Source organism: Lagopus leucura, unplaced genomic scaffold, assembly GCF_019238085.1.
Source record: "Lagopus leucura isolate 7727_CA_CO unplaced genomic scaffold, USGS_WTPT01 Super-Scaffold_100004, whole genome shotgun sequence".
NCBI classification, from domain to species: domain Eukaryota; kingdom Metazoa; phylum Chordata; class Aves; order Galliformes; family Phasianidae; genus Lagopus; species Lagopus leucura.
Genome location: NW_024962264.1, coordinates 53045285 through 53059471, shown reverse-complemented (window position 1 = coordinate 53059471; position 14187 = coordinate 53045285). Strand labels below are relative to the sequence as shown.

At 36.5% G+C, this 14187-nt stretch overlaps 1 protein-coding gene across 1 annotated transcript in view; it reads right to left on the bottom strand.

Moving 5' to 3' along the window:
- The window catches only part of DHX15 (DEAH-box helicase 15), a 40868-nt gene that overhangs the window by 13415 nt on the left and 13266 nt on the right, over nt 1-14187 (bottom strand). The window contains exons 6-10 of the mRNA XM_042870494.1: nt 8299-8466; nt 3878-3964; nt 2338-2487; nt 2088-2196; nt 876-1067 (exon numbers count right to left, since the gene is read on the bottom strand). Coding sequence (XP_042726428.1) covers nt 876-1067; nt 2088-2196; nt 2338-2487; nt 3878-3964; nt 8299-8466 — 706 coding nt within the window. The remainder of the gene's footprint in view (nt 1-875; nt 1068-2087; nt 2197-2337; nt 2488-3877; nt 3965-8298; nt 8467-14187) is intronic.

Genomic DNA, 14187 nt, shown 5'->3' with positions numbered 1-14187 from the left:
TTTAAACTCAGATTTTTTTTTCTCATTGTCCAAGTTAAGCACATAACCAGTAGTTCAACTGTAAAGAGCCTGTTAAATAACAAACCCTAGAGACATTGCAATAATTGCGAATACAGAACATCCTGACTTTCCTAAGAACAAGATCTTGCTGCTTGTCCTAGAGAGACCAACTAGAAAATGAAGTCAGTTCTACGTAAAGTGGAGAATGAGACGCAAGGCTTGCTCAACAACATTTTTCTCTCAAGATCTCTCTTGACAAGCAGCTGTAATGACAGGACTATTCACTTTATGCAAAGTACAGCTGTGCACACAAATTAACTATCAAAAATATACACCCTCCCCCAAACTTGCTTTCTTTCCTTTAAAAGTAATGAATGCTTTTTAGCTTCCCAATAAAATTAATGACTAAAAATCATATCACATACAAGTTTAGCAGTTTAATATAATTTGTGCTCTAATTCTTTTGGAAATACTGGCATGTATCGCCGTGCAGAAGACTGCACTTTGATATTTCTCCTTAACAGAGAATGGATTTCACTGCCTTAAAAGCAGAATGGTTGAGTCGACATTTTTAGTCCTGATTATGAAACTAAGAATAAATTTACATTCCACTAGACTGAAATGTTCTATTAAATCTAATAAACACAGTTTAACTAAAACTTAATCAAAAAGTTTGATCCTATCGATGCGTGTTGATTTCTTAACATTAATGATTATTTGCTGCAGGTCTACAAGCAAACCCATGATGGATTAAATTTCTGACAAATCAGCTTTTATTAAAATTAACTTCAGATTGCTTGTGTTTTTGATGTGGAAAGCTCAAACTTCCCCCAAACTGAAGATTTGCACTTTGGTATCCCTTTCCCTAATATTACCTGACAACATGGCAGTAATAGATAGGACCTCGTTAGAACAGTTGTAGTCACAACTTGCAATAACCATTTTAGCCAGTTGTGGGTCCAGTGGAAATTCAGCCATCATGGATCCCAACTCAGTCAAGTCTCCATCGTCATTTAAAGCAGCCAAATAATTCAAGAGCTCTAAGGCTCTCATCAGAGTTTCAGGAGCTGAAAGAAATATTTAGGTAGTTGTATTAATCAAAGTGCTATTAATAAGCAAGAACAAAAATGCACAGACGACTTTTTTTCCACTCTCCATTCAGCTGGCTTCCAAACACAAAATTGTTACCAAATCCAAATATACACACCCAGATATGAATGAACTAGTAGATAAAAATCACTTCTGTAAAACAGCTACTAACTGGTTCAGGAGTCTTTGAATATTTGAAGAGTACCAGTTGTCAAGAGTCAAACAGCAGAAGCATTGTTAAATATTCACATAGTAATATCAATACTGTCCCAGAGCACTGACATCTTCTTGTTCAACAGAAAACAAATTGGGCACAGTCCCAGAATTTCAACCATGTGTTTTACTGAATCTGAACCTTCAAGAACTTCCCTTAAATCTGCATTTCTTACAAGTATATATTAAGCCTCCAAGAATAAAACAAAAAAGAATTCGGATGCCTGCTAAGCTAGCATACACACCACATAGCACTGTGCTAACAATGCAGTTCAGTAAAACTGCTTAAATGCTTATAGACATTTTTATTTTAAGTGGAAAAACTCAACCAGCTTTGACGTATTTATAGAAAGCTGATCCGTGAGCTTAATTTACAACACAACCCTGCTATTTTCAAGGTATTTCTAACATTTAATACTTTTACTAGATTCACATTAATTTTTTAAACTAATCCAAAAAGCATGTATTCAGCTTTAAAAATGCTAGCCAATTTTATTTACATGCAGTTAACTGATGTGCAATTAGAAAGTGTAATCAGGGTGATGAGTAAAAAATTCACCCAGCAACACATTTTTTAGTGCACATAATTTTGTCATATCCTTGCAGGTAAGGGGCATTCAGTAGATTTCCTGTTTCCACTGGAAGCTCTTAGGCAAACTGTTATTAAGATGCTTGTTTCAGTGAGAAAATAACATTTCATGTCGTTGTATAAAATATTCAACAAAATTAAAGATTGCAGAAGTTGTCTATGCCCATAGCAGACAAAAAAAATATGAAACAAATACCTGGAGGATCCATAAAATCAAAGTGCACCAAATCATCTATACCAAGCTTCTTGAGCTGCAACACTACAGATCCTAAGTTAGACCTCAAAATCTCAGGGTAGGTGTTATCCTAAGGGAAGGAAAAAAAAATTGACAGTACTGCGTAGTTTGGTGCTCGGAGGTACAGGCATTTGATTTTGCTTGGCAACACAACAATTGGCTACTCAGACCAAGCGCTGTTACAGATGCATTCCAGAAAGAGTAACCTTACCTGCATTTCAGTTTTGTAAGCCTTCTCTGTGTAAAGCCTGAAGCACTTGCCTGGTCTAGTACGACCAGCACGGCCAGCCCGCTGCTGAGCAGAAGCTTTACTAATTGCAGTCACCAAGAGAGACTCCACTCTGATACGAGGATTATATACCTATTTCAAAGTAGAATAGGAGCAGGAAAAGGAGATGAATGAACATCACTCATAGTAAGACTTATCTCAAAAATAAAGAGAGCTTTAAACTTATTTTCAAATGCAAGTTTGGACTAGAAATCACGAGCTGTATGAATCTGAAAGGGAAAAAACAATTTTTGCTCCATAATCCTTTGAATCAGTTGACAAAAAGCTTCACAACTGCCTAGAAAACAGCAGTTACTTTTAATTCTTTTATTAATATCATCTCCTGCCAGGCTTCCCATCGTCCTTAAATGTGTGTGTATTTTTAGATAAGATTTTCATGGCAGAACTAATGTGTCTAATTTGTTCTAAACACACTCTTGATGCTCAAGTAATTCCACGCAAAAACAAGTTGTCTTGATACAATTATAAGGTTGAATAATTCTATTCTACAGGTCAGAGAAACGTAACATCAAGGCTTGAATGCAACTGTAAAATCACACCAATTATAAAGCAAGATTACTTCAGGGCCACATGTTGATTTTCACATACAAAATACTCTGATATACTGCAGTATTTTCACTGCAGTTATACATAAGCAGCAGCCCACCCCCAGAGTTCATGAAACAGAAGAAAAAAATCAAGTTCAGATGAAAACCTCCTTCAGTTCATGGTCTAACACCCCCCTGGTATAAACAGGTGTAAACCATACTCAAAAACCTTCAGTTCTTATTACAGATGGTATTCAGCCAGAAGAGTTACTCACAGAAAGAGTTAAACCTAAATTATTGCAACATGTGTATTTAAGCTGCTTTGCCTGTACTCACATTCCGCTTTATTTCATTCTGCAGAAGTGAGAAAGGCTGACAACGTGCATGAGTGTTAAAGGAAAAGCCTTAAGAAACCAAGATATTAAGACAGTTACCAGTGAAAGAATTAAATGAAGTTCAAAAAACTTGAAATGTATACTTCATTTAGTTCGTGGTTTGACTACAAGCAATCTACTTCAGTTCTCTGAACGTCCCTTCATGTTCCAAGAAATGCTTCATGGTATGTGATTTTCAGAGCTGCAAGAGCATCCAATGAACACTGACAAGAAACAACACTAGCCTAGGTATTTATTACTTCTCTCTTCTCATTTTAGTGCTAGAGTTTCCCACGCTAACATGACTTAAACACGTAACTTCCAGCACCAGTTTTGTTTATTTTCAGCAATAAAGCATTTAGGAAATTCATATTCTACACAACTTCAAATGCTCTTACTCCAATTTTTGAAGGCTAGAGCTCTACTGAGCTGTTATACACTGTTGTAGCCAAATTTAAAAAAGGCAAAAAAAAAAATTAAGCACTGAGATTTCAATCGAGTAAGTCCTGTCAAAATGTTTACAAAGAAGAATTACCCAATCAAACCAGATCAACTACTTACCTTTTGTTTTGCAAAGCCAGGATCGATCACAAACACAACGCCATCTATTGTTAATGATGTCTCAGCAATGTTAGTGGACACAACAACCTGTTGAAAAATGAAAGTTAATAACTACTTGGTCATGAAAACACTCATACAGAGCCCTGATTCCCTGCAGCAAGAATTGTCAGCAAACTTTCTTCCACCTCATCAGTAACGAGCAGAGCTCTGCTCCAAAACTTTTGCTGGATCTGAAGACAACCGGATGAACCTGTACTGAAGTCTGTCCAATTTTGTCCACTGTATTTCTGTTCTGTTTCACTAATAATATTAAAAAGATTGTGTAGAGAAAAAAAAAAACAGAAGAGCAGATGTTTATAAGAGAAACTTCTATTCAAAATTTTGCTTAGCACTAGTAGAAAATGAGAAGTCACACCTGTTCTCCAACATCTTCTGTTGCCTTCTAAAGTCCTTTTTAAGCACAAAGATGGCAAGCTGGTTAAATAATATTCCATCAAGGGTTATGTAATCGTACTTTGATGAGTCACATTTATCCACAGATGCTCCCCTCCAGTTAAGCACTGAGGAAAGACTTCTCTGTTTTACACCCCAGATATTAACAGCCAAAATAGATACATGCTTATTATTATTACTCATACATTTTTTCACTTGGTTCAGAATAAAGCATTATCAATACACTCCAGCAAAGATCCTCAAACCCTGTTTAATTTCAACTCTGTCTTTTAAAAACACTGGAGAATCGAATACTCTCATATTCACATATTTTCAAGGTTTTGGTTTTGAGCTTCTACAGAATTTCTGCAGTCCATGAAAGTACAAAGGCTTATCTGAGTTCTGAGGGTTGGTTCACTGCCATTCACACACTTACGTTCGGTACAGCACTCCACAGATATTTCTAGTTCTCATCTCAACACTTTAAGTCACATTAAGTCACATATCACACAATAAAAGAAAACCTGACCTGCTGGCTTAAAAAAGATTCATAAGGAGTTCAGGGTGTCAGTTAGACCACTTACCTTTTATTCCTTAATTTTAGAGAACCACCATCACAATCTTCAGTTTAGCAATTAGAATTTGATTCTCCTAAAAATTTGTTCTGAATTACAATGAAGCTAGAGGCTGAAATAGATTGATAATCCTAACAATTTCCTTCTGGCCAATCATTTTGACAGACATTGTTCTTAACTCATTGCATCCAAAGTAGACTTAAGTGTCTAAGCTCACCTAGAAGCTGCTAAATAATGAATGCAATATTTAGGGGGGGGAAGCAATTTAGGATCAACATGGTGTTCCATCCTGAAATGATATGCTATTTAGAAATTCTTTAAAAAATACACCTCTCGTGGAGGAATAATCTACAAAAAAAGCAATGCAATTAACTGGTGACACAGAAGCACAATTGCACTGTCACAAAAATTTTGCAAGTCATTAAATATGCAAATTAAACTAGCACTCCCATGTTAAAAGGCTGGTCAAGCCACATCCAGCTTGCTGCTGCAGAATGCATTTTATCAGAAGTCTGAACTTTTTCTGGACCTACTAAAACACAAAGCGTTGCCCCCAGAAGCTTCACAGTGAATTACAAAGCAGCACTGAAAGGTTTCTGTCCTGCTTTTGATCATCAATTTCTACCAGAACACTTCTTCAGTACTGATAACTCAATACTGTTAATATGACTAGCCCACAAAGGCTCATCAATTTAACTTGAATTTCCTGGTCTTGTACTCAGAATTATGCAGGACTTTCCAGGAGTAGAGGAAAAAAATAGTTATAACAGTGGATCCCCTTGTATGTCCATATCTCCCTTGTTAATGTAACATTATTTAAAAAATAAGGAACAAATGTAATACTGCAAGAAATCAAAAACAAACTTAAGTTCCACGACATCTGAAGTATAAATCAGAAACAAATTTACATGGAAATCAGAAGAAGGAAATTAGTGCTGAATTATGTAAAATAATAAATTGTATCTAATTACTTTTAACTGCAATTTTGCAGTTTTAACTGCACTACTGTAATTAAAGAAATGGTTATGGCAAAAAGATTTCTAAATATCACATTAGCAGTTTGATACTCCAAAGATTTTCAGAGATTAAACAGCTTACATGGAATATTAACAAGCTACATATTAGCTAAACATTAAGATCTCTACATGTTGCCCATGCATTAATCAGCAACTCTTAAGTTTCCTGGAACAAAAAATAAAACATCTGGAAATTCCATTCTGTTATCAGGAACTGCTCTGTTTGTAGGAAGTGATGGGCAAAACTAAATGCCAATTTACACTAAGAGATTAGTCCCACAGTCTAATACCAAGGTATGTATGTTATCTTGCACAAATTTCAAATGGATCACAGAGCAGAGCAGTCAGATTCAATGCACCTTCTTTCCTCCTCCCAATTTTAAAAGGCACGTGCTAACCATAAAAGAGAGAATAATAAGGAAAAGCCCTCCCCACTTCACGATTTACCAGTAAAAATACCACTGAAAAACCCTTAAAAAAACAAAACAAAACACCATAATTTTGATCCACTTTAGATTCCCCCTACAAAGAACATGGTCACTACAGGTAATTGCTCTCAAGTTCAATACTGAAATGCTTAAAATTGCTAACCACAGTTTAATTTTAACTATTAAAATTTGCAGGCAGTTTATTAACTTCAGAAACCTGAAGACTGATGCAGAAGACATTGCTTCTCTCGAGTTTAACACTGGATTGATCACAACTGACTAAGTTACTAGCATCAACTTCCAAGTAAGACTCCCAAAATCACTTTCTTAGAAGTTGGTAACTCATAGAAACCAAAGCTGAGGAAATAATCAGACATCCATGCCCTTTGTTGTACATATTTATTCCTACACCTAAATGAGCCTTTCAAATGATTCAGAGCTTCCGAGCTGTCTTTCCTCAGCAGCTCTGAAAACCAGGCTCAATTGCCACCAGACTGGAATCAGGCACTCTGTAACACAGCAGAGGCTCAGCACTCACGGTCCTACCTGACACAATTCGATCACTAACTGAAGATAAAACAGTACCTTCTCAATTCATCGATGCGTTTTTCATTCCTAGATTTACCATAAAGAAATGAACCTACACCAGAGCCAGAACACTTCAGTCAAACATATAATTAGAAGCATAGCAAAAGAAGGGGAAAAAAAAAAATATATCTGTCAACACAATGATTTCATAGGTTTGAATCTGTTGCTTACATATTTTATACCCTCAGCTGAAACTTTTCCAGACTGTCAATTTCTCTTGTAGAAAGATAGTTACTACAAAGAGAGTCTCTTCAACACTGATACACTCTTTGACAGATCAACATAATGAGAAGTCCATGGTGCATCTGCCATCCTCTTAGCAAGATTAACAGAAACTGTCTATTTTGAAGTCCACAGTTTCAAACGAATTTAAATGAAACACACAGCTCTGAAAATCAGTTTCATTCACTGGAGGTATTTACTAATACAATACTAATACAATTGACTTGCAGTGTTAGTTTTGTGACTGCAGAAAGCATACAATCCAAAACACTGATAAGAAAAATAAGATGATTTCTCTTAATTTATTAAGTAATTTATTATTACAGAACACTAAGAAGTTGTCTGTACTATTCTACATACATTTTACTGTCCAAAAAGGCAAACAATCAAGGAATAAACCCCACCTAAAGCAGATAGCATGATTCAGCTTTGGCTGTAAAAAAAAAAAAAACTAACTTAGTAAATGCTATGATTTCATGCAGCAGTAGTTTAGCCTCAAGATGCTCTATCAGATTCCTTCAAACATCCATCCAGTTTTAGAGAAATATCCAGTTTCTCATGTGGTTTTTATATGCATTCAGGAATTGAACTATTATAATTGTGTGAAGAACGTGCACTAATACCATTTTTCAAGACTTGAGTTTTTCAATTCTTTTTGCCTGATGATTGAAAAGAACCCCAATTTCTTAGTCAGAATGATCCTCTAACTTGACAACTTGTTTTAACTTGTACATTCCCATAAGACTTTTGAGAAGCAAACAGAACATGACCAACCCCTTATAGGACATTACCTGGCAGTTTCATTTCCATAAAGAACACATTTCAATAATTAGTCAGGGAAAAAATCCCATCCCTCCACATATATCAAGTGGCTGTCAAACTCAGTATTTGCTCCAACTTCTCTTCCTCAAAAGAAATTTGTATGAATGCCAGTTCCACTCAGTTAAATCAACCTTTACTAGTAGAGTTTTGCATCATATACAGAAGGCAAAATTTTGAACTGCACAAAGAAGTAAATGTTTAGGTAATTCTGATTTCAAGTGATAAAGATTAAGGCTTCATTAAAGCTTTCTACTCATTTCTGTACACTTAAAATAGCTGTAACTGACTTAAATGCTCAACCAACTGTGAAGAGCATATTAAAACAGCACACTACTTACCTTTCTTCCTATTGCGCCGTTCTGTTTTTTTGGTGGGGGAGGTTCAAAAATCCTCTGTTGCTGCTGAGGAGGAAGGGTAGAATACAATGGAATGATTTTGATGTCACCCACTTCAGGACCTAAGTCATCAATTTCACGTTTTATCCTCTTGCAGGCTTCATCAATCTCCTGCAAAACAACAACAGTGGTTGAAAGAACTCCAAAGGAAAGCTAATCCATTCTATGTTAGAACATCTCATCACAATTGCACTATGCCTTTACCCAGAAAAACAATTACAATAACTTAATAAAAAACAAAAAATCCCAGGTGCTTGCCAAATTTCCAGTTAAATTTTCATGAAGCTCCCAGATGCCTCAGCTTCTTCCATTCTCTAATGAACAGCCTCATTTGCATGCAACATACTTTTTCTTTTAGTCATGTTTCCTAATTAATTCTCTACAAATTGTACTAAAATTGAAATCTCTCACCCTGGAATATTCAACTGCACTCATGACCTTTTCAATTTTCACAATCTACAAGAAATTGATGTGCAAGATATTTAAAATAAGCCAATTATGCTTCAATGTCACGTATCACTAATGCAATTATATGGAAGATTTGCTTCATTGTACCTAATGAGAACAAACACCTTTACAGTATAAACATGGATGCTCAGAACCAAACCTCTTAATCCAGTGCTTGAGATTTTGAAGTAAAATTAAATGGAATTCCATTTAAACAGCAGAACATACAGAGCAACAAACTCTGCAGACTGTACAGATTTTCTCAGGCAGTTCTGACCTCAGTAAAGTACTGCACTTGCTATTGCTTCTTACACAAGAGTTCAATGCAGCCCACTTATAATTAAGTTGCAGTTTAAAACAAAAGATGCAAGTCAGCTATATATAGCCTATAGATATGACAAAATGTAATAAAAATTAGGCCAAAAGAATATTACAATTCATTAACTTCATCTTAAAATTGCTAATATAACTAATTAGTATAATTAAGAGGTACTCTAATCAACTACTGATATTTCTAGTGAACCACTGATGGGAGGATAAAAATCACTGTGACAAGAAAAACAGTAAGCAAGAACATGTCTACAACATATTCCAAGAACAGAGGCCAGATTTCCCTTACAATTAATTCATCAGCCTGGAGTTAAAGTCATGCCTAGACTTTAACAGGAGCACATAAAATATCAGTTAATGTAATGCCTCTGTAAAAATCATTGTTTTAAATCATAATTATGGAAACAAAAGCAGCTTCCTTTGTAGAAACCATAAAATTCAGGCAGGACGTAGAACAAACTTGACAAGATTTGGAGATCATCTTTGAGACTTCTCAGTTTTCAGCATAACTGCATTCAGCACATTTTAAAGAGGCTCACATAGTACAACACTCATGTTCTGTACTGATCAGTATATATAATTAACAGAAGCACAGCAAAGCAACAGGTGCAAGGCCTACCTCTTCGATGTCAAAGTGCTCCTTAATAGCAAGCTTAATGCCTTCTAGCATTAGATTGCCCGTGTGAATGAACTGCACATATTTACAACAAAAACAACTTTCAATCAAAGGTGCATTTTGCCAACAAATCCAATATACCTTTCACAACCTAAGAGGCACACAAGAAACTGAGCTGGAATGCCCCCTACTGGTTCATTAACAAAGAATGAATTTATTTACATCGAAGCCAATACACAGAGTTCTTCTGACAAACCCTTCTAGAAAGTTCAATAGCCTCTCAGTGAGAAGTAAAAAACCTAATGTGGATGACACAACATACACAGTAGTGCAGTAAATTCATAATTTCATGTAACCATCCTTATGACAAAAGACTACATGTCAAAAATAAGTAGCCGACTAACTCAGCAGCTCAACTCTGCACATAGAGCCAAGTCTTCACAAGCTGCTACTGAACATCCATTAGAAATATAGTAAATAATCAGGCTGTATTACAAAAACATAAGAAGTTCAACACTAAATCTAGCACAGAGCTGAGCTCCTGATATGAAGATCAGGAAACCATTTCAAGGAATTTGAATATACTGCACTACACTGGAAAGATCAAATGTTGGACACCATGGACAGAATCAGCAGAAAATCATTCACACCAGAATCCCCTTGAAGAATGCAAGTCACCAAGAGCCAGTGCCACTCGTGTAAAGGCAATACAAGAGAACCCTGTAGTACTGGACTTTAATAAAACAAACTACCTCTACTTCAACAGCCATAGAGATAGATACGCATCTCTCTCCTCCAGCTGTACCCACAAGCACTCTCCAATTCCTGCAAAGCACAACTGTTGTTTCTGTCAGAAAGCTTTCCGAAAAGCTATCCCAAACCAGGCAGTCTTAAAGACATACGTAGTTAGAACAGTTTGGAGATACTGAGGATTCAGCTGTCAGATATGTTTGTACAACATGAAAGCATTTAAGTCTAACGGTATGACAGGTATGGTTGAACACACAACCCTAACTTCAATCCTCAGAGGGTTCAGCAAGTCTAATTCAACAGTCTCTATACGCAAGTATTGAAAGATTTTATTTTTAAAATAATTTTAATGCTTGCACATTGAGTCCGTTACAAAATCCCTTGAAAAGGAATTATTCCACCAACAAACATGTAAGATTTTTCTTCTTGGAGGGAAAAAAAGGGGAAGTATAGCAAACTTGTCTTACACTATGTCTGAAAAGCTCCTCTAAGAGCCCTGACAACTTCACCAGCTACTAGAGGATGTCAGTGCACTGGCAGCAGGAACATGTATGGGATCGGGGAAACCAGTCCATATGGGAAGCAATACTTTCCAGTGCTTTGTTTATAAAACAAAGCAAGAACACAGTGCTCAACTTGAATTCTTTTCAATTCATCAGAAGTGGAAGTACAGCCATCTGTATTTTCCACAAAACATGAAGTACGTTACTTATTCTTCTTGAATCTGACAAGATTTTTACTCCATCTTAACCCACTTTTCCAAAGAAGGCAGGCTGATGACTAGTGCCTAAGCAAGAAGAAACACAACAAAGAACACCGCCTTCAGAAATTTTTATCCTTCTCACTGAAGCTATGCTTCCATGCAGGTAGAAATGCAAAGAGTCACCAAACAACAAGGAAAATCTCAATTTGATGCTTGTTGACAGAAAAAGTCCTGAATTCTCAGAAAGCCAGGACTGCAGCTTTATATGACATTCTGGAAATAGCAATAACTGCTACTCATATCAAGTTGTCAATGAATTGAGAGCACAATGGTTTATTCTTCCTCTCACAGCTGATCAATACTTCTACAAACACACATGCAAAGATACTACTAACTAACCAGAGAAAGCATTAGCTGCAGGTTGTTACTTGAATGCTTAAGACAGCATTTTCATAGTCTTTTTTGTCACCCATCCATTTCATACTGCTCAGTACTGCTTGCATACCTTACCCCAAAGGATCACAACACCACTTCCTGCTTTCACAATACACAGAACAACTATTTACGCTGCAACAAGACAAATTAGGATGGTAGAGTTGAAATTCCTATCCTCAAGGAACTAAATCCCTTCCCCAGCCCATCCAAGAGAAAATATAAAACCCTTTATGGTGCTTGAAGCAAGGCATGAGGATGGGAAAAAAAGGGTAAATATCAAAAGAAAAGTTTCTTCAGCCCAGCAGAGGTGATCAAGGAAGACAACAACAAGCCGTCAATATTTAAAACTGAAAGGGTTCTAACTGATGTGGCTTAAACTCTGACTCACCAAAGGGCTTAATGAGTGATGAATTCCCACTCCATATGACCCTCCCAGCATTGATTCCTATCAGCAAATACTAGAAGAAAGTAAGACTAAAAACACAAACAAAGCCTGATAGTACTGTGGGTTTTTTTTGTTGCTGTTGTTTGTGGCAGCGGATGGTTTGGCTTGTTTCCTGGAAGATTCTACTTACGAAAGTCTAATCACAGAAAATCTTCTGGATATGACTTTTGGAGATATCTGTGCCAATTTAATTTAGAAATATATTGGTTCCTCAGGCTCTGCATCAGAACATAGTTAAGAGTAAGCAATAAGTGAAGCACAACTACGTCCCCAGCTCCCCCAAATTCTTCCAATACTGCATCTGCACTGTTAAGTGTGTCACCTCACTACTCCAATATTCCCTAGCTCTGAATCAAGAAGGCTTTGAACATATAATTACCAGTTCACCTAAAAGGAGCTGTATAAAATTAACCACAGAAGGGATCAATTTTGCTTCTTATCAAGCAGAGAGCTATTCCACCCCTTCCCTCCACCTACTGTTGAAAATAGTCTTTACTATATTATTTAAACTGAATGATCACTAGAAAGTCATTCATTTTCTCCCCGATGGTATTTATGCAGTACAGAATGAGGCACACCTACTGAAGGCTTATAGGAGGAGCACTTATGTATATTATGGAGTTAGAGCATCACAGCACAAGCAGCAAGTTTGTACTGAGAAAGTAGTTCTGCTGAAATGGTGGTTAAAAAAAAGTCTAAGAGGAAACCTGGAAAGACTAGTTGAATGAACTGTGAGTTCATGAGCTTAACTAATGAGTTAAGCTGCCCCCTCTAAGCTAGCAATTCTATCCAATAGTATGAATATCCTGCCCTTTGTGTGCAGCACTCATCCACAATACCATGGGCTGAGGCTTTACCTTGCACTGGAACTCAATAGCAGCTCCAAATGACCAAAGCTCCCCTGTGCCTCAAGTACCAGCAACCATCCTGGCTCAATTGCTAACGTGACCATCCACACAATTTGCTGGTGAAGCTCCAGCTCATCTTAAGACTGAAACCATATATTATTAGCTTTCAAAAAAAACCCAATTTTACAGAAAGACTGCAACTAATGCTGTCACTTTAAGAACACTTAGTACAATCATCTATGAGCAGAAAAAAATACAGAAAAAATAATTGAACTATTCTGTAAACATGATTCTTTGGAACTTGATTTCAGAAGTGCTTCCTTCTTCAGTTGACGCTGTACTGGAGGCCTACACAAAGAATCCCTAAACATCAAAAGAACTTCAGGACTGCTCCAGCTCTTGAAATCTTTTAAATAATTGCCAGCACAACTACAGCAGATCAGCTGATACACTACACAGTTAAGATACAGTTTCATCTTGGATAAATGAGCCAGTCAACTTTTAACCTTGAAGAAAACAAATGCAAAAAAAAAAAAAAAAAAGTCAATTTTATTTTGTGTAAAATAATGGGGGTGGAATACATCATTAAAAAAAACAGAAAGGCTCCACAAGCCAGAAATTTTTGTAGACACCTTAGGAATTCATAGAAGATGAAAGAATGACAGACAGGGTACAGCCAACCACATCTAGCTGTGATTTACAGAGTTCGTCTTTGTACTCAAGGGTACCTGAAACTTCATAAATTTCTTTCTTTCTGCCAAGGAATGAATGCAAACAGCTAAGATCAGAAATACTAAGATCAGAATAAGCAACAGCTACAATGACTGGTCCTCTGAAATTCACCATTCTAGAAGATGCTCACAGATTCAGAGAACCAAAACTTTGTAAAATACAAGATAGGAGACAAGGAAGGAACAGTCTTACAAGGATAAAGTCAACACTTCACCAAAGCTGAGAACTCCCCTGTCAACAAGTTAACACTGAACTTGTCTCAGCATAACTGAATACTTTTCAACTTGTTTTAGTGGAAATATCCAATGCTGGCATCTCAAATGAAAAGCAAGAAACTTCATGTGCCGTTAGCACTCGACCACAATTACTGGCATTACTCTTCTTCCAGTTTACAAACCTCAACTCATTCTACGTGAAGCTGAATAAGACAACCTGTGTTCACTGCAACCCACTACACATTAACCACCTTAATGCCACTCCCTCACTGCTGAGACTAAAGAAAGTTGTTAATTTTGCCTTCAGTTTC